The sequence below is a fragment of the Mesocricetus auratus genome, unplaced genomic scaffold (genome assembly GCF_017639785.1).
Source record: "Mesocricetus auratus isolate SY011 unplaced genomic scaffold, BCM_Maur_2.0 Super-Scaffold_100045, whole genome shotgun sequence".
In the NCBI taxonomy this organism is placed as follows: Eukaryota; Metazoa; Chordata; class Mammalia; order Rodentia; family Cricetidae; genus Mesocricetus; species Mesocricetus auratus.
The window spans coordinates 1321275-1344082 of record NW_024429222.1 but is presented as its reverse complement, the minus strand read 5'-3'; the positions used below and the strand labels follow the sequence as shown (position 1 = coordinate 1344082).

Sequence of the window (22808 nt, the reverse complement as noted above, 5' to 3'; positions counted from 1 at the left end):
CTGTATTACTCTGCTTGCCTCAGGCCGAACAGCAATGGAGACAACGGACCACGGACAGAAACCCCCAACACTGTGAGCCACAACTTACTGTCTTTGAAAGTTGATTCAAATATTTAGTTACAGTATGGGAAAACTTCTAACACAAGGACAGGATGTTAACAATATGTTACAAATCATTCCAGGGTTCCATTATATCCACCGTGACTGCCCTCAGGCATCCCCAATGCATTCGCATCCCCATCAGTCCATTTCAGTTTTTCCCTGGAAATCTAATGAGCCCAATTAGTGCAGTCTGTTGAGAAGCTGACTGATCCCATGATGTTGGTGGCTTGATCGTGCTCAGGGCTTGCGCACAGCTGCACTGCAATCATGAGTACAATGGTCCTGTCACATCCAGGAGATAACATTCACAGCAGACTCCCCCTCCTTCAACTCCTTCTTTCCTTCTTCCTTGATGTTCCCTAAGTCTGAGGGGTATTTCTTTAAATCAGCTGAAAACTGAACTAAGCTTATCAATCTGGCAAAAAAAGTTTCTTGACTTGTTTACCTCCTGTACTAGAGACTATATTTGCCAAAATAACATACAAACATAACAGTCACAAGAACACAGTCATTTTGGATGCTTTGACATTAAAATTCCTTATGAAATTAGTTGTTACAAACACTTCAGTTAAAAAAAATCTCTCTCAATGGACCAGACCTTTTCTTTTTTTACAGTCTATATAGGTTAAATTTAAAGTTACTTAAATTTCTACTTTATTTCCCTCTCATTTTAATGCTAAGTTTTCTATTTTCAGTAGCTTAGAGCAATTGAAGCCATGCAGTGGAAAACTGCACTCTGGTCTCTTAGAAAGCCAATGGGATAAAAAGAAACACGGAGTGAAGGCACTGTTCTCAACTATGTGACTGCAGAGATGTACTACAAATGCCATGTGTGGCCTTGTTCTAAAGAGGAGGTAGGAAGTCTTTGGGGGACTAGAAATTGGGTTTAGTGACACTAATTTTTTTGGGTATGATAACAGCACTGAGATTAAGAAGTCATGCTAGCTGAACTCTGGTACACACAAGTACTTTTGGTGCTTAGGAGGTGGAGGCAGAAGGATCCTGAATTTGAGGCAAGTCTTGGTTATATGGTAAGACCATGAGTCAAACCAAAACAAAAACCAAACCACCAACAAAATGAACAACAACAGAAACAGAATGTCCCTCCTTTTAATTTTATTTTATGGGACACAGTCTGAGGTTGGCCTATGTAGACCAAGCTGACATTGAGCTTGTGGTAATCCTTCTGTCTCATTCTCCCTTGTGTTTGGATCACAGGTGTGAGCCATTATGACTGGCTACAAACCCGTTCAAAAAGATTATGTCTACGCTCTAAGATACTCAGGAATGAAAGTCAAAACACTCAGAAGTTGCTTGGAACACAACAGAATGCCAGATGTCATGACTGCCACACTCACATGTGTAAGTGGCACACTGGGTTTTATTCAGTGCAAGGGAAAATGAAATTCTGAAGACAATGAATATTACTGGGAAATATACCAAGTGAAGCAGCCCCAGCTCAGATAGCAACAAGATTACTCTCATTAGTAAAGTCTACCTTTGAACTCTGAGACTCGTATGCTTAACTCATCTTTAGAGGTCAGGAAGATAGTCAATAGAAAGGTAGGCTTAAGGAAGGAGGAACATAGAAGAACATAGAGAATATGAAAGTAGTTGTGGGAGGCTTAAGCAAGGACGGGCTATGGGAATAGTGGAGAGAAACTGAATAAAAAAGATTAATCAAAACTAAGCATAAATGAAAGTGCCCTTATGTAGATCTACTATTTTAGAGTAAGCTGATTAAAACAATGTAGTTTAAAACACCCTGCCTGGATGAATATTGCTCTTCCCAGAGGCCACAGGTTACTACATGAAAACCCTAGCGCCAGATGTGGTTTTCCTCCCTAGAGTTGTTGGTTGGAAGGCCCTAGAGGCTTCCATGATAACACAGGCTATTGTCACTTCTCCTGGATGCCCACCAGAGCTAGATGATAGAACCCAATTGCTGAAGATGCCACACACTTCGGTTGCACCCTGGGACTGAGCTCCAGGTCTCTGCCCTGCTGACTGGCTTTCATGATGCCTGAGGTACTATGGAGGTTCCTGGGAAAGAAAAGGCTCCATGGCTACAACACCAACCTGCCAGGCAAGATGTGTGTACTGGTGCATTGTGTGGTGACTACTGAGGGGATGGGTAGCAAAGCGCTTTTGGACTGCATATGACGTCTGCTTCACCGGAGAAAAGCCATACCTGCTATTGTAAACCTGGTCAAGAACTATGGACGTTTGAATGTAATCGGCCCCCAGTGCTCACAGGGAGTGGCACTATTGGTAGGTGTGGCCTCATTGGAGTAGGTGTGGCATTGCTAGAAGAAGTTTGTCTCAGTTCACTTCCTATTGCCTGTGGATTAAGATGAAGAACTGTCAGCTATCTATCTACCACCATGTCCGCCTGCACGCTGCCATGCTTCTAGCCATGATGCTGATGGACTAAACATCTGAAACTGTAAGCCAGCCCCAATTAAATGCTTTCCTTTATGAGAGTTGCCATGGTCATGGAGTCTCTTCACATTAACAGAAACCTTAACTAAGACAGAAGTTGGTACTAGGGAATGGGGTATTGCTATGATAGGCTGGACCATGTTTTTGTTTGGAGGACTATGTAGTGTGGATTAGAAAAGCAGTTGAATGCTTTAAATGGGGCTTAATGGACCATCCCAGCAGAAACACAGAAGACAGTGGTGTTGAGGGTGATTTGAACTGTGAGGGCCTGACTCAAGAGGTTCAAAGAGGAATGTTGGTATGTAGCTTAGAGACCAGCCTTGTGATATCTTGGTGAAAAATGTGGCTGTGTTGCTGGAAAAATTTGCCTGAGTTTTGGCAAAGGAAATCTCAAAACAGCACAGTATTGACTCTATTGTGTGGTTATTACTGGTCACACTTACACAGCTTTATAATAAAAAGGAGCAAGCTGAGAAAGAAAAAATATAAAATAATACAATTTGAGGAGACAAGGAGGACCAGAAAGTGGAATGGAGACAAGTCTTGTGTTCAAGGAGATAAACAGACTAAGAAATGGAATAAAGGGAGTGGTGACCTCAGGGCAAGATCCCACTCAGCTAAGTTTCCAACTTGTGGGAAGGAATTACAGGAAAGCTTAGAGCTGAGTGTGGTGGTGCACACCTTTAATCCCAGCACTCAGAAAACAGAGGCAGGCAGATCTCTGAGTTTGAGGTCAGCCTGGTTTTACAGATTGAATTTCAAGACAGCCTAGCTTTCAGCAGTGAAGGTAACCATCAAAAACAGAAAGCTAGTGAATATGAATTAAATGAGGGAGCCATGTTCCAGCTCCAGCAAGCAGCTGAACTTGGTAGCTTTGGCCACATGATTTTGGCTTTTAGGATAGAAGAAAGGGGTTGTGGAATATTCCTCCATGACTAAGGAAAGGTATCCCTGTATATAGAGTCCTAGTTTTCTTTTATAAGAGTTGCTATGGTCACGGTGTCTCTTCACAGCCAAGAGAAACCCTAACAAAGACAAGAGTTCATGACTGGGAAGATCATAGCCCTTGGTAAGAACTTATTATGTTGCTTTGCAAATGGATGTGATATCAAACTGTCTTCTAAACACTATGTCTGTACCCATAGACTAATGCTGTTCTCAGCCTTAACCTGAGAAGCTTTGTAGCAGGCAACAGGTAACGCAGAGACTTCCATTTCGCCAAACTGTTGAGAATGAATGACTTTTGAGTGCTTGCCCTAAAGAGGATACCAGTACCACTCTCTAAGGCCCACAGATCATTTCAGAAAAGGGGTTTGATTTAATCTAAGATCAAGTGGACAGGAGGAGTGCTATGAAATGCTTTCTGCACATGACATGGCTGTTATACTGATGAACTCATTGTAGAGGTAGTTTCCTGCACAAGACACACACAAGACTAAGTTTGTCAATGTTTCATCACAAATGTGAGAACAGCTCATGAGGTCCCACTCCTGGCCCTGAAAACTACTGATAGTTAATGGGTGATGGAGGGTTTTGAAGCTCTAGCTGTCATGGGTCTCACTATGTAGGCCAGGCTGCTCTCAAACTCAGAGATCTGCCTGCTTCACCTTTCAATGCTGGGATTAAAGGTATGCAACACCACTGCAACAAGGGGGTGTCATTTTCTCCAGTGGTGTTGCTGTTGATAAGTTGCCCGTGTTTCGGCAAACATCCCAACAATGCTCATGTAAGCAATTTAATTATACTCAGTGTGGGTAAAAAGAAGAAAGAGGAAGAGGGGCAGCAGGAGGAGGGGCAGGGGGCAGCAGGAGGAGGGGCAGGGGGCAGCAGGAGGAGGGGCAGGGGGCAGCAGGAGGAGGGGCAGGGGGCAGCAGGAGGAGGAGGAATGACACCAAAGTAGGACTGGGCTGATTTTGTGAAGAAGTTTCAGCAGGAAGGGTAGGGTGAAAGAATGTATGGGGGAGGTGTGTAAATGACCAAAATTCATTATCCACATGCATAAAATTATCAAAGAATTAAAAATAAGCAAGTTTTAAAAACACAACTCCAGTTACATAATGAAAACTAAAACAATAACCAAACCCACACTTACCAACTGTGCCCCACTGTTGAGTTACTTTTCAAATGGGGATATTACTCTTTCTCATCTAACTTACTACACTGCAGAATAAATAAGACCATATATATTTAAAAAGGTCTTTTGAAAGTCTAAAGAATCACAAAAATGTTAGTAAAGGCTAATTTTTTGATATCATTAATTTTTTTTGGAAAGACTAAAACAAAAGTAGAAAACAACATTACAAATAAAGTACAAAAGAAGGTGCCAGAGACTCAGAGAAAGCAAATCACCCAGTGGCGATCCAGTGAAGATCAGATGACTGTAACCCAGTGCCATCATGACATTCAAAGGCCAGTAGGAAAAGGAATAGTAAAGGAGTTTACTTAAAGGAGAAAATCAAGAGACATTTTATCCAGGACTACTAATAGTTAAAAAGTCCACAGGAGACTGACTCGACGTCTCACATTGCCAAGGTCACAAATGATGTGGCAATTTCAGCAATAGAAGCATTGAATTCCCAAAATGGGGGAAAGAAAAAAAGAAAAGGAGGAAATGTGTGAGGTCAAGAGAATAATGGACATCCTTGGACTGCTGTCTGAAGAACCAGAAACACATTCAATTTGCCAATAAGCAAATGAGAAAGTGGCAGACACACATAACCTTCAGACATTTCACATCTGGCTGGAGGATAACAATGTCCTCCCTCAGGGCCGCTGGAGGAGTACTCCAGAACTGTCCACTCTCCTGGTGAGTGAGGTAGGGACACCATTTCACGTGTCAGCATGACTAGCATGTCCTCATTGAAGAGTGCCAGTGAAGAAGTGCAGGTAACTGACACCATGCAAAATGCACAGCTGACACCCTGTGAAACACAAGCCATAAAGAGCAGTTCTCATCCTAGGCAAGAAACAATTTTAGCGATTATTTGCATATTATTTCAAAGAGAATAAAGACTGATATCTGTGGTTAAACAATGTAATAAATGGCCGTCCACATAATCGGTTTTCTAAACTATGCTATTCACCAAGCTGCAATACTACCTCTTCCAAATCCCTGTCTTGAAACTCTGGCCCCAGTGGGAGTGTGTTGGAGCCAGGACCTTTGGGAAGTACTAGGGTTAGTTGAGGTTGCAGCAACATTAATGAGAGCAGCTGTCCACAGGGAAACTCTTCATCAGAGCTAGATTAGCTCATACAGGGACCTTGAACTTCCAGATAGTGAGGAAAAACCTCACTATTTAAGTCACCTTACCTGTGAGATTTTACTATGGCACCCCAAGATGTCTAAGACAACATGGAACAGGAAGTGGTGAAGTTGCAAGGGAGGACTTTTGGGTGGATTTACACTAACACAGAAAAATGTGACAGTTTGATGAAGCAACTGAGCTTCCAGTTACAACACTGGAGCACCATGACTCATCCCCATTGTCCCAAACCTAATCAACAGAATACAGGTAGGACAGCTGTCATCCCATTTTCTCATCATGCATCAAAATTTCTTCAAAACAAAGGTACCAAAATGATACTAATGAACCTGGGGCAGTAATCACCAACCATCTTCTACACTGGTATCTTTGACACTAGTGGCTTTCTCTGAGCCACAAATATGTGATCTCCAGAGGTCATCTTGGGCATCAGACAGGATTCATTTGGGTCACAGTTGCTTACAGAATGCCAAGGCGACATGAAAGGCAGAGCTGAGAGAGGCTTGATAGCACACATCCCCAGGGGTTTCTCCTAGTCAAGCCTGACTGACAGGCCTATGGTAGAAAGCAGTTGATTGCAGGTATTTACAGTAATGGCCTGTCAGGAACTTGATCTATTTCAACATGAAAGCTGGCACACAAATCAATAATGAGACAGCAAACGAAATCATTATAAGGCTAGGGTAGCATTCCAGTGAGTGGGCTGATTTTGTTCACAGTGAAGTTGAAGACACTGCACTGGCAGGATTAGCCTTGGAAAGAGAAGAAAGCAGGGGCTCCTGGCTTAAAGAGCAGCTGGGGCAGTGTGGGATGCAAATCAAGAAACCTTGAAAAAGACCCAGGAAGGTTAAAGCAGAGATAAAATTGTAGGCAGCCTGTGGGAAGTGAGGATAAGAAGTAACTTGAGAAAGCACATGCATTCAGCCCAGCCTAGTCAATGTTGGCATTTCAAGAAGAGTATGATATGAAAATCTGACCAGCTAATTGTTTAATCGTAATTAACACCAAAAGAAAATAATTGAAAAAAAGCAGACAGAATGCCCACTTGAGATTCAGAAAAGAATATAGTCATTATCTAAAGAATTAAAAAAACACTTTCTCTAAATCTCCCAACTTAAAAAAATACTACAATAATGAATATCTTAGGAGCACCATGTTCAACAATTTACAAAGACTTTGGCCTTCAAAAACTGTGTGAATAATTTGTTCCCCAATTTTAAGCCAATTAATAATGTTCTAGGGACTAATTGAAGATAACCTTTCACAACAAAACATACAGAAAATGTGTTTGCTCCTGTCAGTAGGCAACCGTTAGAGGCCTCCACAGGGGAGGTGGGGTCACCTAAAGAAATAGAGATCTTAGTAAAAACATATTAAGTATCATGTAAATATAAGAAGAATGTATAAAAAGAGACAAATATGTAAACTGGAGTCCTGGGAGGAAAAAGCCTCCAATTTGAAGACTCTAGAAGACAAAGGTGCAAACTGGAGTCGCAGAGTGATAAACAACACCTATGTGAAGACTCTGGCTGGTCCACAGATCAGAACTTCCTGACATGGACAGTCAGACTTTGCAGAACTCCCTGATGTAGATAGACAGTTAGACTTTGTAGAACCCCCTGATGTGGGCAGTTAGACCTTGCAGACTTCCTGATGTGGGCAGTTAGACCTTGCAGAACTACTGACATGGACAGTTAGACCTTGCAGACTTCCTGACATGGACAGTTGATTTTGCAGAACTCCCTGACATGAACTGTTTGACCTTGTGGAACTCCCTGACATGGACAGTTAGACCTTGCAGAACTCCCTGATGTAGACAATTAGACCTTGTAGAACTCCCTGACATGAACAGTTTGACCTTGTAGAACTCCCTGATGTGGACAGTTAGGGATTGTAGAACTCCCTGACATGGACAGTTAGAGCTTGCAAAACTCCCTGATGTGGATAGTTAGACTTTGCAGATTCAGAACCAGACTATCTTGCTATTCACTGTCCATGTTCTTCCTGACTCTCACCCTCTCTATAGTCCATTTTTGTTATTGCTTCTGTTCTGAGACAGGGTCTCACTGTGTATGCAGCTCTAGCTGCCCTTGAACTCACAGAGATCTGCCTGCCTTTGCCTCCACACCCAGCTTTGGCACCCATTCTTGACAGACTAATACCTTCCACCAATGTACACATGAAGAATAACATTTCACCTGAAACTCTCAGAAGAGTTTTCCTAGCTTTGTTGTCACCTGTCTACTTGGAAATACATTAATTTATGACTTTCTTTTGCTCTAAGGAAAACTAATGTACCTCCGTCCATGGTGCTATTCAGGGCAACCCGAATCAATGTTCCTGGGCCACAGGCCCAGTTCATATTCACTAATCAGTAACTGCATCTACCCTAGATATACAAAAAGAAAAAGGCAAAGCTGGTTTCCAGGAAACTACTGCTCAAAATGCAAACAATGACCTTGAAAATACGACCAGAGAAAGCATTTTAAACTCTTCTTATACTTTGATTAAGTCAATATGGATCTATCAACAAGTACATAGATTTGTATTTTACATTTTTTGTTTGTTTCTTTAACATGTGGTTAACATGATGAAACTCTCCTTTCCCAGAGGTAATTTCCAATATTACAAGGAAGGAAAAGCTTGCTCTAAGAACTCCAACTTTCCAGACAGCCTTACTCTATGTCTTGAAGTATAGAAGGGACTTAGAACTAGTTTCAAATCATCTGCATTTCTCGTCTCATGAATAAAGGTGTAAAATCTCATTTTTTATGTTTCCTTATAACCATGGACATTCTCAATTTATAATTTCATGATGGTATGAAATAAACCCGAGTTTAATGGCAACCATACTTCAAATCTTTATCTGGACTAGTGATATGCAATATCACACCTTCTCATGATTCTGGGTAGCAGGATTGAGCTACAGGTCCTAGTTATCGACCTAATCACAGGCAGAGAACTGATAACTTACAGTGTATTCATGGTGTTGCAGACAGTATGGACAAATAGCTACTGTCACATCAGTGTCTACACTTAGGCAGATGTCTGAATTAAAAAGTAAAAACTTGGAAAGTAATACAAGACACAAAGGAGGTTATATTAATAAAGGCACTTGCCACCAAGCCTGACAACCTCAGCTCAATCGAGACCTACATGGTAGAATTGGGAAACCAACTCCCCCCCCCCCCCCGTCACACACACACAGAGGTAAAAAAATTGCTTAAACCAAAGAAAATTTGATATGAGAATCTGCCAAGATTTTTTTTAAATCAACAATCCAGGGTCAAGTAAAGTGTCCTTAGTCATAACTACAAGCCCATGCATTTGCACTCAACAGATAGGGAGTGTAGGTCCTTTCCAACCATTTGTCTCTCTACATGCTTGGATGTAATCTGAGTGTTTTGGATAAAGATGTATTTACATGCGACTTAAATCTATGTCATGAGTTGCCATAGCCTTTGAAGCATCTCCTTCTCAAGTGAAGCACTGAGGCTGATGTGGAACAAGGCTGGGGAGGCCCAGCATCCTCCAGGGCCACACAGCTCATCACCCTACCTACTCATGCTTCCACACAAAACTCTTGGCTAGGGACATTTGGAATCACCAGTGCCTTACTTTCCATTTTTTACACAAGCTTACAATAGCACAATTCAACAGTAGATTTTGGCAGAAAACAGATGCAAAGCATTCTTAAAATGTCAATTTCTTACTGGATTATGTCTCCTGAAAAGAGTTTTGCTGAAAAATCATTTTTCTGTCATGACTCATCCATTTTATTTTTAAGAATTTTGACAAGTATTTATTTATTTATTGTCATGTGATACATCTGTTGGAGTCCTTGGCATTTGATTTCACAGCTATGTTTTCCTTGTGGATCCTTTTAGGCCACTGGACCTAACTATCCACAGACACTGGCTTTCCTGGGAAGTCCAGATCTGTTGGAGGATCACTTGACTCCATGCAAATCAAAGCACTCACCCAATTCGTATTTTCAGCATGCCACTGAACAACTCAGGGCTATTGGAGATGATCCAGCCGATATGGATGACCAGTTCTTGCTGAATGACTGCTTCCCTTTCATCGTGGGTATTACACTTATAATAAATGATGTTCTTAATCACTCCTGGAGACAAAGGGTTAGAGATGACCTCCTCTTCATGTCCAAAGGCACCCAAAGTTACCTGTAAGTGCCAGATTGTACTGTTAACAAATTCCTAGCTAAAAAAAAAGAAAAAAAAGAATTGAAATTCAAGGTTCAGGATGACTGGCAGACTGAAATTGCTCTATGCAAGCTAGGGAGTTAAGAAGGATAACTGTTTCTACTATTTATTAAAATGGCTTTCAAAGTATGACTTCCACCTGGGTCCATGATAATTCAGCGTCTAGTCTAAAATGTAAGGGCAGGTGAGGGTCTCAGGGGAGTGAAGGCTGAATACATATAAATAACTATTAACTTGGGAGGGGGCAATTTTAGTGCTAGAAAGTCCCTAGAGGAAGCAGAGTACATTCTATAGCTGTATTTTACTACACAGTTCAGCATTTGGGAGATCTATTTTTATAGTTTCTCAAGTAGAAACTTCTGTTCTATAAAAACATTTCAACCTTTCCAAAGTCAGGAGAGAGGCCATGCAGTTTTTGTGTATCCCTCACTTACCCTGGAATAATGTTAGGTATATATGGAGGGTTATGATCCATGGTACTAGATAGCTCAGCTATGGAATGGATGGATTGGCTGCCCACTAGCTTGCTAAAAGAAAAGGCTCAGAGGGAAATGGCAAAGAAAACTCAAAGCAGAAAGTGCTGATAGAGCTGGCAAGATAACACTTGCATCTCTCCTCTTTCCTGGGTTAGCTGCTTCTCAGGGGGCCTGCAGCTCTTGCTTCCTCCTTGTCACTGCTTCTGTGTACAGCTCACAATTGTACAAGGCAGGAAAAGCAGCAACACCTCAAAGACATGTGCTGTCAGAGATGAGGGATGAGGAGCAGAACATAGTCTTTTGCTCCAATGTTGTCATGGACTAAAAGTAAGAACTGGCTTGGTATAGTGGCAAACATCCAAAATAAATTCTCTTGGAAGCGGAAGCAGGAGGATAATGAGTCTGGGCCAGCCTGAACTTTAGATAATACATACATACATATATACATATATATATATATACATTTAAACTAATCAACCTCTAAGAACTACTGATTTAGCAAATATTAATGACACCAACCAGTAAATATGAGTATGATTACTTTGATTAAAATGTCACCATGTAAAGAAAACAGAGGTTCATTATTGGCTCCTAGAGATAATGAGACTAAACTACTTTTATTCAAGAGAGCTTGAGACAATTTACAAGTCATTTGAGGAAACCACACTACTTCAGGCTGGAGCACATCTTATAAATAGCAAATGCACACTTAGCTCTATTTCCATTTCTCTGTCTATGTAGGGGTGAGAATCAGTATAGATACTGCCTGTATCTGGCCATTAGACTGAGCTGTTGGTGTCTGGCCTCACCCTTTGCAGTAAGGGAATATTTCTCTGGGAGATATGTTGGTCTGGTGGGCAGTGGTCCAGGCATAGCTTGAGGGCAGGCTCTGAGGCTTATGGAATGTGGGAGCAGCATCTTGAGGGCAGGCTGCAGCCACCTATGGATATTTCTCAGATGGAGAAGACAAACCAACCCGTCTAGTGTCAGGCCAGTAACTCCCAAAGTTCTAAAACCCATGGGCACAGGCAGGAGAATTAGCCTTGCTTCAGTGTGAAGGGCACTTACACCAAGGAGAAGTAAGTTTCTCAACGCCTGCTAATGCGCTTTCACAGGTGTAATGGTGGGGGATGAGAGCGCACACTCTGGCTACAGATACAGACCCTGCCAGTCAGAGGTGCTGGATAAACGACTTCCTGTCCCTTGGTTTGCCAAGTCACCGACCATGGCTTAAAGTTTACCTCCTAATGTGGAGCATGGAGAAAACTATATGGAAAGTAACTTTTTCTCAGTAATTTCTTATTAGTGTAATGATTTTTAACTGTTGAACAACATCATAATAGAAGGTAAATATCATTATTCTAACATCCCTAAAGCTGGGTTTCTGAATGAAATTATTTCAGTTCTAATTAAGAGTCCTGAAATATGAACAATTAGTTGATAATATTAAGGAAGGTTAAAGAACTCCATTATTATTAAAGCTTACTATATCCCTAGATTAGCTGTCAGGAACACACAAGAAACATATACATTTTCAAAGGACAGACTGAAAGCAAACAGGGCTTCACTCTAATCAAACAATGAATCAGCCAGATGATCAGCGATTACAGAAAATGAGCAGCAGCACCAGACTCCACATGCACAGCTCAAGCCAACCCATTCACCCTCCAGGATTGTGGAAAGAGACACAGGGCTGGGGAGGGGGAGAGGAGGAGGGAGAGAGAGTGCACTAACTATAGATGGGCCTGTGAGCAGAAGACACAGATTTGACCCTGGTGGGTAGAAAGGAGCTAGGCGAGAGATGGCCTGGAGTGTAGAGGGTGGAGGGCCAGTTCAGGCATGTAGACTCTGGCTCTTCTTGAACATTAATGGGCTCACGAGGAGTGGGAAGGAGGATCAGGTGGAGTCCTTCGTGTGTACCTAGCTTCTGCTCTGCACACCATAGCTGGTCTGAGTGTCCCACTAGCTCCATTACTCTATTTTCTATACCAGAATCTGTACTCAACTCAAGTAAAACATGGAGGCTGGAAATGATAGCCCCAAGCTGCAGGATGAAAATGAGATGGTCCACTAAACACTCTGCAGCTTTCAGACTGTGTGTGGATCTTTTTTGCTTGAGGAAAGAGACTTTTGAAGAAACTCCCAAGTCAATGCTAATCTCTTTGTGAACTGTGTATGCCATAGAGGTATGCCAGACATAAATGTCCTAACGGAAACTATCGTGACTGTGATGTGGAAAACAGATACTTACCTGTTTACCCTGCACTAAAACATTAGTAATGGATGGGGCCAGGCTGTCCACTACTTTACTTAAAAGACTTGCTGCACGGCGTACAACCGACCTGAGGGCAAAGAAGAAAGCAGGCCAGATCTTCACAAACAGAAAAGGTGATGAATGAATGGTGCCCTTGACTTGGGGAAACTTAAAAAATATTTATACAGTTGGGTCCTCACATGATAGAGAAGAAACCATAAACTGTCATTAGACCTGACCCTTGACAGATAATCTCACCCTCACCTCAGCCACCATGCTGTGGCAAAAGGCATCACTGGTGCCAAGATCAATATCAAAATAGTAAGGGAAAGAAAAGACCAAGAGGCCCTAACTACTGTTTTAACAGGGATGCGGAGGGAGGAGTTAAGAGCACTGTTTCGTATCAGCAGGGTCATGACAGCGTCTCTGCTGCTTGTGACTGACTCCTGTATCAACTGTGCCACTTTTCTTTCTACAGTGTCATTTTAAAATCATGTCTGCATGTGTGTGCCTGTGACTGTGGGTACATATGTGTACCTGAGTACAGGGGCCTGCAGAGATTGGCAACCTGGAACTCCCTGGAGCCAGAGTTACCAGAGGTCATTAGCTGCCAGACGTCAGGGGCCACGCCCGAACCCTCTGTAGGAGCAGTGTGCGCTCCTACCTACTGGGCCATCTCTCTCTAGCCTTGAAGTGTGATTCTTTTGATACCCGGATAATTAGATGCCTGGATTAGGCGGATCAGTAGTGAATTTCAAAAAATGAATTACTCTTTCTTTCTTGACAAAGACAGAATGGTGGGGGAAGGAATTCACACTTCTATTTTTATATTCCTGGAAAAGTCTTAGAATGTAGAGGAAACAGACTTATACCCCCCCAAATTACACCACATGCAATATATAAGACATTTCCCCTCAAAAGTAAAATTTATGTGAATATTTAGAGAAAGTAAAATCAAAATAGGTTTTAAAGTACCATTTTTAAAAAAAATTTTAGGATCTCCACAGGAATTGGCCTATAACAAGCATTTATATTTCTTAATTACAACATGAATGGACTAGTAGAAAAATCAAGCAAATAGCTGGCCAAGTTAGTGAGACAGATACTTCCCATTTCAAGAGAAACACTTTTCACCAAATACTTGAACACCAAAAGACGCATATAACCCTTGGAATGCAGATAAACCCACATATATCAAGCAACTTGAGTTTCCCAAATTCTGTGCATGTTACCTGTTTCCCATGCACCAGAAAGGTGGTAATGTGAGGAGCTATAGAGGAGGAAAATTTCTGGGTGAATGCAGCCCCGTACCGCACAGCCAGCCTGGGGGCAGTGGAAAGCCATAAAAGGGAGAATAGAATAAATAAAGCTTCCAGGACTCTATTTGTTTAAATATAACAGTCAGCATTTCTAAATTTTGCTACTTAGTGTTTTATCAAAAACATAAGTCTAATGCAGAAGCAAGAATTGGCTTTGCTTAGCGTAAACAATGCTAGAGGCCCATGTGAAACACACTATCTATAAAAAAATAATCCACTGACTGCATGTCTTACTGCAATGAGAACTTACAGAGGAAATGTGAAATATCTAAGCTGGATGCTTATTACTTCTCCAGGCAGGAAAAGTGAGTGTATCTATCATAAAGCAGAGATGCAACATTACTTAGAAATGATTTCGTCCAGTCCCCTTATATCAGAGAACAGAAAGCTGAGGTTTACTAAGATTAAGGGAGTTTCATAAGAAACTATTTAATTGCATCAAAATTGCAGAGCTGCACATTTAGGTACACTCTCCTCATTGTGAATTTAAACACCTTTATTCATGACTCTTTCAACTTAAGTGGTGAGATAATTACCTTTCATTATTTCTGCTTAGAATTAGATGGTCTTTTATGGCCTTCTAAAGCAACAAAACAGATTTTCTAAACATAAGATAAACTTAAAAAAACCTCCTCTGGATAGCACAGCACAGCACAATCGCAACCCTGCCCCCCAGTGAGGTCTCTCTAGGCTCCATCCCTGGAGAGGTTTCCATGCCCAGATAGCTTTCTTTAGTGTTGTGTGACATAGGAACACCCTTCAAGTCTGAAGTCGGGGTGTTGTTTAAATGTCAAAATGAGGCTGAGCAACATCTGTAAGAATCAACTGTTATCATTAAGGCACTGAATACAGCAATACAAAAATTAAAACACAACAAGGAAACTAATACAAACCAAAGCTTTTTGCTGCCAGATCTTCTGTACACTCTCTCAATGTGATCAGACACAGTTCCTAGACAGAGGGTAAGAAAAGTCTTCATTGAAGAAAGCTTTTAACTAAAGGCACAACATTTATTTCCCTTACATAAATAAAACCTCTTAAGTATTCATTTTGTTTTAAACTGACTCGTTTAAATATGTAACCTGAACAAGAAGCATGTGTTCCCAGCACCTTTATGATTTGGTAGTGCTTTCAAAGTTGTACTGTTTTCTTAACTAATATGCAATCTAAACTTTTAAGCAAATACAAGTATTATTTTACCTTCCTACAGAAAACAGAACATAGTAAAACAATTAGGCACCTGAGTATATACCTATTTTTTAGTGGGAGGTTACTATGGTCCTGTTAAGTGTGTGGCGTTATGACCATCCAGCACACCCCAAAGATTTACATGGGCCATGACTCACATGTGGTCAACACCCCCCCAACCCCCCCAACTTCCCTCCCCCAGGATTCACCCTTTGGCCATGACTCACATGTGGTCAACACCCCCCCAACTCCCCCCAACTCCCCTCCCCAGGATTCACCCTTTGGCCATGGCTTACATGTGGTCTGCACTCTGGACTGGTTTTATCAGGAAGAAACAATGTGACAGAATTGAGTTCCCGAAAAGTTAGGAAGGATAAGGAAAAAAGATCTTTAAAATTTCCTACACTTATTTTTACAATCTTAAATTAGATTAAATATATCCAGGTTCCAAGAATGCCTGCAAACACTGGGCTTGGTGGTGCAGGCTGTATTCCAAGCTACCCAGCTGAGGCCGGAGGACAGCACGGGCAGAGCTTGCCTGGGTCGCAGAGGGGGATGGGGTGTGCACACCCCAGCGAGGCCACTGAGCAGTAATAGGGCTAGAGATGTAGCTCAGAGTCGAGCATTTCCCTAGCATGCACAAGGCGGACATCGAGTCCCAGTACTGCAAATAAAAACAAATTTAAAAAGCAGTCCTGAAGTTTTCTGGATATCTAAGTAAAAGATGTTTATTTCCAAGCTTACAAAAATGCTTTGAAAATATTTCCCAGTAATAAGTAACTAAAAATAAACAAAACAATTCCAAAACCTAAAAGTAAACAAAAACATGCTGAATTCTCTTAATTTTAACTTAAAAATGTCTTACTTCTTTTTGTTTTAACTAAAGGTTAAATGTCAATGACTGTCCTTAATGCAAATCTTTAGTATTAAGACAAAAAAAAAAAAAAGAAAAAGAAAAAGAAAGGAAAAGAAAGATTTTGTTTGAAATCTGCTTCATAATACTCGAGAACTGTGACTCTGTGACTGCCACAACAATGCAGAAACTAGGGAGGCTTTGCTGGAATAAGTTTAGTTCATTTCCAGATGCTAACTGTTAGTGTCACAGTGGCATTCAGGACATTTCCACTTTAACCAAATTAGCATGTACCGCTGAACAGAGTTTTCAGATAAGCCAAAAAGTCCAACGACTGGAAATTAACCATATTTCAGACCTACATTATTTTGTACTATAAAATGCCAGAAACACATCATGAGCTAGAACTTAAGGATTCCTCCAGCACTGACCTAACATACAAACATGGACTTCAAGGATAACTGGGTTTCCTCCTCAGAGCAGAGTGGCCACAGACACAATTAGAAATGACTTATTTTTTTATTGATCACCTTCAGAGCAAAATCCCATTAGGTGTCACATTCTGTTCCAAATGGCTACTACAAACCATGAAGAAGCCAATTTTCACAAATGTAGCTATTCAATACTTGTTCTTGAAAAATTGCAGGAAATAAAACAGGAAACAGCAATGTCAATAAGCAACTATGGGGTGCTCAGAAGTTCACAGTAATGGGCAGAATTCAGGCTCTAGGAACAGTCAGGAATAAAAGTGAGCCGCTGCATTAGAGTCACCCTGAACTAGAGAGTGAAGGAATGCTTTCCATTTACAGGAGTGAGAGGAAATAACGCAGTTTATTTTTCCTCTTTAAATTTTTATTATTTATTTTGAAACATTCATATATGAGTACTGTATTTACATTATTTCCACGCCCTTTTCTTCCTCCAACTCCTCGTGTCCCCCAAACTACTTCTCAAGTTCATGGCCTCTAATTTTCCTTTTTAAGGGCTAGGTGGAATTTACTACAGAGTGATACAAGGCACTTTCAAGGATGAGGGGTGCGCTGGACAAAGGGACCTTTGTAAATTACGGGACAGTGAAGATGGCTAGAGAGAGCATGGGACCAACCTATATTTTAGGCAAGTCTTATATTATTTCTTTTTTTAATATTTTTTATTAGAAAGTCTTATTTTACATATCAATCCCAGTTCCCTCTCCCTCCCTGCCTCCCATGCCCCCCACCAGCCCCTCATCCCCTACCCCTTCTGCTCCCCAGGGAGGGTGAGGCCTTCCATGGGGGATTATCAGAGTCTGCCAACAGTGGGCTTTTCTACGCATATCTTATAGGCAGGTTACAGAGGTCCTCCTCTTACCTTCCATTGTGATGAAGTCAGGGCCCTCTCTTTTGAGCAGTATACCCAGCAGGATGGTCTGACCAGCCAGACAATTGCAGCCCTGAAAACATCAACTGGCATAAGGACTGGGATGAAATGAGTACCAGTAACCATAGGATTTAACTACTAATAAAACCACATGATGCAGAGAAGGAATAGCCTGATACAGAACTGAAGGAAGTTAAGATATCATTGATACAATAAATGTAAGATGACATTACAGACCTGTTGGTCTGAGATGCCTTGAAGGCAGGAGGTACACAAGTTAGCTCCTGGATATAGCAGGATTCAGTGACCAAATGTTCCCGGAAACAAAATAATTGATGGACAGATTCTACAGTGTGTACAAATACTGATGTACCACTACCTGAGACTCGGTCAAGCCACTCTCTTCCTGGTTTTACACATTTATAAGTGGGATATCATGTTACTATCAGGGCATATGGAGAGGCACATAACAGGAAGGGACATCCTATCGATTTATTTATCTTTCAGGACACTGTTTATGTTCTCTGTGACTGCCATGTGATCTCCTTATTTATATGGATTAATAATAAGCTAGCCATGACTGGAAGGAAAGTATCTACATGCTCAAATCTGTGTTTATAGCTCTACCAGTGAGGCGTCATTTCTTTTTATAAGTGTGAATAAGCTCAAGGGAGATTAATAAATTGCTACAGCACTCATGTGGGCACATCAGTGTTTCCTCATGACAGGAGAGACAAAGCATTCATTGGAGCTAAACTCTGGGGCATGGAGCAGAGGGAGAAAAGAGCACTGAATGAACAACCAGAGGAACCCATAGGCCGCCATCATGGACTCCATGCCTTTACTGCTTCCCACAGCCAACTGCAATCTGAAAAGTCTTACTGTCTGTACTCTTTCATACATCTACACTAGGACAACTTTACACTGCTTGCCCTGGGTACAGACCAGCCACCTGTTTCTCTCAGAGGGCACAAAGACACCTGGCTGACTGAGAGGTCCTGTTCTGGCAGGTGTGGTGACATCTCACTCACATTCAGCCTCTGGAGGATGTCATGGGTGGGTCTGTTTCTCCACTCGGTGATGGTGACATCCGGTTCCTGTTTCAGCTCAGGAGCATCTACAGTACTGCTCTGCCGTTTGACTTTTGAATGCTTGGGAAATTCTAGTTCTTCAAAGCTCTTAAACTCTGGAAGTCTGCAAATCAAAAGAAAACATTTCAGATTTCCCGCTTCCTTAATGTAATCACAAGAAATGCAGAAACCAAGTATCTCAAGGGGACTTACTTTTCTGTGTCACTAATGCGTAGAAAGTCAAGCTGCTCTACCACAGCTCCAGATATCAATGTCTGCAATGTGATGATTCAAAACATTTACATCTGTCACGCTATACTCTATGCTCATACTTTTCTATAAGCAATGCTGGCTTATTAATTATAACTCTGAAGTGATTTCCTTAGTGAGCATTCCAAATTCAGTGATTTCTATATGAAACAAATGAAAACATGATACAAACATCTACAAATAGACTACAAACAAACAAGTTCATGAATCATATTATATAGGAAAGCCACCATGAGATGATCTGTTTTTTTAATTATAAGCATGTATTTAATTATTACAGTGTTGGGGATTGAGCCCAGAGTCTCCACTGATTGTTTAAACCACCATCTTTATATGCTGTATTTTAAAGTAGTACTAAAATATTTCAGCATTTATTAAACTTTTAGAAAATAAAGTACGAAATTGTTTTTAGGGAAGGCAATAGATTCTGATATTGCAATATATTTCAGGACCATCTAGTGATGCAATAAACACATCTCCATTTTGCAGGATCATGAAGGTAATGATCATCTAAGCAATTGTTTCTCTGCACTCTGGCATGTGGCAACCCATACTTGGTCATTTTATATTCCACTACTTCTCTTTAATAGTTGGGCAAACTAAGTGAGTCTAAAATCAAGCATATATTTGCTTGTCAGTGCATCATGGTGAATAGTATGAATGAGTGGCCACATATAATGTTTTTTAGCATACTTATTACTTCTAATAATCTAAAGAACTATCAAAAAACAAGCTGTAAGTGATTATTATTATTAAATTATGGATTATGTTACAAATATCATTTTGTTCAGGTTTTCTTCAAATATGAAGAAGCTGTGGGTAGGAGATATGCTTTTGGTGGCAAATGAACCCATCATTTCTCTAGTGGAACCGATGAAAGAGGAACATCCACAAATGCACACTTACAGATGCAGGGAGGACACACAACACAGGCACACTATTTTTTCCTGTAAAGCATGGATACGAGAGCCAAATGTGCAGCCCTTGTGTACATTTCAACACTGCCCAATTATAAGCAGACTGCTCTTAGATTATGAACTTTCTGAGGGTAGAGTCTTGTCTAGATTTGTTGAATGGTGTTTCCTAACACATGAGCTCATATCTGTAAATTTTGGGTTTTTTTGGCAAAGTAATTTGTTAGACAAATACTTGTTGATCATATGCAAGCATTATATTAGGTGCTAAGGATTAGCATGAAAACAATATACGAAATCTGTATTCCCTTGAAGGTGACTGTGGTGGTTTGAAAGAAAATGGCCTCCAATGGAGTGGCACTATGACGAGGTGTGGCCTTGTTGGAGGAAGTGTCTAACTGTGGGGGCAGGCTTGGAGGTCTCTTTTGCTCAAGCTTCCCTCAGTGTGACAGTCAGTCAACTTCCCGTTGCCTATAAGATGTAGCACTCTCAGCTCCAGCACTACATCTGCCTGCACGCTGCCATGCTCCCCATCATGGTGATAATGGACTGAACCTCTCAAACTGTAATCAAGTCACCAGATTAAATGCTTTGTAAGAGTAGCCATGGTCATGGTGTCTCTTCCCAGAAATAAAAACCCAAACTAAGACACTGACCTTATTTATGACTATGTCTATAAGACAGATACTATAAACTTAGTAAACATCAGGTGATGTCATTGCAAAGCAGAAAAATAAATGCTAAGTGTAAATAAGAACAGTAGGGGGAAAGGGTACTAGGGCAGAGGAATTAAAGGAGGCAGGTTAGAAAATTTCTCTAACAAGATAACATGTAAATCAAACAATGCGAAGAGGACTGTAGTCAGTGTTCAGGCTGGAAGACTATAGTCAACGTTCACAGTATCAAGTTCAAAGGTCCCAGGGCAGGAGCATGCATGGTGAATTTTAGAAGCAATAAAGAAGACAGTATGGCTGAAATACAGTGGCTGGGAAGTTGGTAGAAAGCCAGGTCCATGACGCAGGTGCAGGACTTACAGACCACATGGACCATCTTTGGGACTTCACTTCTGTTGTGTGAGAAAAAAAGTCACTGGAGGTTTACAATCCATGTGACTGCCAGGGACAAGTGAGTATGACAAAGTTAACTATCGATAGCAGAACTCAGGAGATGACAGAAAAAAAAATCTGTGGGGAGCCTGCATCATGATGTCAATGCTAGGGGGAGTGAGTTAGAGTTTGGATACACTAAGAACGTACAGACAACAGGGTTAGTAAATAATTACTATGTAGGGTATGAAAAAGAGTCAAAACTTACTAAATTTTTTTTTTTTTGGTTTTATGAGACAGGGTTTCTCTGTATTGTTTTGGAGGCTGTTGGACCAGCCCGGCCTTGAACTCACAGAGATCCGCCTGCCTCTGCCTCCCAAGTGTTGGGATTAAAGGCGTGCGCCACCACCGCCCGGACAAAACTTACTAAATTCTTAAAGCTAACAACAATATTGAAAGCATACAAATGAAACTTTTATTTAACATTTTATATTTATATAGCCTACTTACCCTTATTGGCTATTTCTGTCCATAAAGTAAATGTTTACCTTAAGTGAACTGGCTAATGCCAAATCCTATTAATACTCAATAGATTTCAATTTTAAAACACCACTTGGCATTAGAGAGCATTGAATTAGCTAAAAGCACTTGATTTTTCTGGAAGAGGATGTAGACAAGGAGGCAACAGTACTCTGGCAGAATGGGTGTTTCTGCTCACGAACTGTGTGGGCAATGCTGTGATGCTTGAATGGAACAGTGATTCCTCCTGGTGGAATGTTACAGTTCAGTAAGCCAAACATAGCTGACCAAAATGCCTGTCAAACCCCAAGGTTACAAGCAAGTCATTCGTCTACTTAGGAACCGGTTTTCTCAAATACAGACTGAAGTTAAGGCACCAGAGTCTAAAGTTCTACATAGATAATAGCCACTCAAAGTCTAAAATTCAACACAGATAATGGCCACTAGAGCACCTGACTGGTACAGCTGGATAAACCAGGGTGACGACAACAGAGCAGGAAGGCAAGCACAGAATAAAACTTGCTAACCACATTGAGAAAGAACCATGGCTGCCCTGAGATTAGCTGTCCATAACCAGAAACATGCTGAGGGTTAGAGAGCTACCTGCAGACGATCAACATGAACTTTGACTCCTCCAATTACTCCCTTTTTAAAGGCTGCCAGCATGTCTAATATGGGGTTGAACCTGCTACCCCTAGAAGAAAGCAAATAAACAAAACGAGCTTATTAACAATAGAGTGGGAAATTAACAATCAAATATTTGCTATATATGGGAAAGTGCTTGCAACATGCTAAGAAGAATACAAAAATAACCAGGAAGCTCTGTATTCAAACATTCTATGCTAACAGCCAGAAAGCAAGTGAAGCTTACTTTCTAAAAATCTATGTATTTTACTTTTAGTTATGTCTGTATCTGGGTGTATGCTTGTGAATGCAGTATCCATAGAGGCCAGAAGAGAGCATGAGATTCTCTGGAGCTGGACTCATAGGCTATTGAGAACCATCTGGCATAAATGCTGGGACCTGAACTCAGGTCCCTGCAAGAAATGTATAAGCTTTTAAGTGCTGAGCCATTTCTTCAGCCCCATAGCTTACTTTTCCATCAACCTACCTTATGTTGTCTTCCCGGATGAGAACAAGGAAAAGTGGGCGGCCATGCATTTTCCAGTATTGCTTAATGAACTGTAGCGCGTTCTATCAAAAAATTAGATGGAGGCAGGATGTCAAAGAGGAATGTCTGACTTTGCCTGGGGTCAATAACTGAGAGGCAAAGTGCCCGTGATACTTGTAACAGGGATAATCGACCCCTGGGTAATTTAGGCTACTCAGAAGTATAGAATCATTTTCATTTTAAACTTTGCTCTGTTCTGAGGTTTTGACTTATTCATGCCTTTCTTTACCCTTCCCTTCATGTTTCTTTCTCTTCCTAAAAAAGTATAGTTCATGAATGCATGGAGAAAAAAACAATCCCTATGTTCTATCACTCAGAAGACCATCATAACCTTTCAAT

The 22808-nt window shown here is 41.0% G+C and overlaps 1 protein-coding gene across 6 annotated transcripts in view; it reads right to left on the bottom strand.

Annotated features, from left to right (window-relative positions):
- Phkb (phosphorylase kinase regulatory subunit beta) overlaps positions 1-22808 on the bottom strand; it is a 183520-nt gene that overhangs the window by 24216 nt on the left and 136496 nt on the right. For 5 of the 6 annotated variants that reach the window (XM_013119905.3, XM_005079190.4, XM_013119903.3 and 2 more), the window contains 8 exons: positions 22410-22492; positions 21902-21992; positions 18763-18824; positions 18511-18673; positions 17471-17552; positions 14973-15030; positions 12758-12848; positions 9789-9991 (listed from right to left, as the gene is read on the bottom strand). In XM_013119905.3, coding sequence (XP_012975359.1) covers positions 9789-9991; positions 12758-12848; positions 14973-15030; positions 17471-17552; positions 18511-18673; positions 18763-18824; positions 21902-21992; positions 22410-22492 — 833 coding nt within the window. Of the gene's footprint in view, positions 1-9788; positions 9992-12757; positions 12849-13992; positions 14084-14972; positions 15031-17470; positions 17553-18510; positions 18674-18762; positions 18825-21901; positions 21993-22409; positions 22493-22808 lie in introns of all 6 variants that reach the window. The other variant, XM_005079191.4, reaches the window with a different exon arrangement.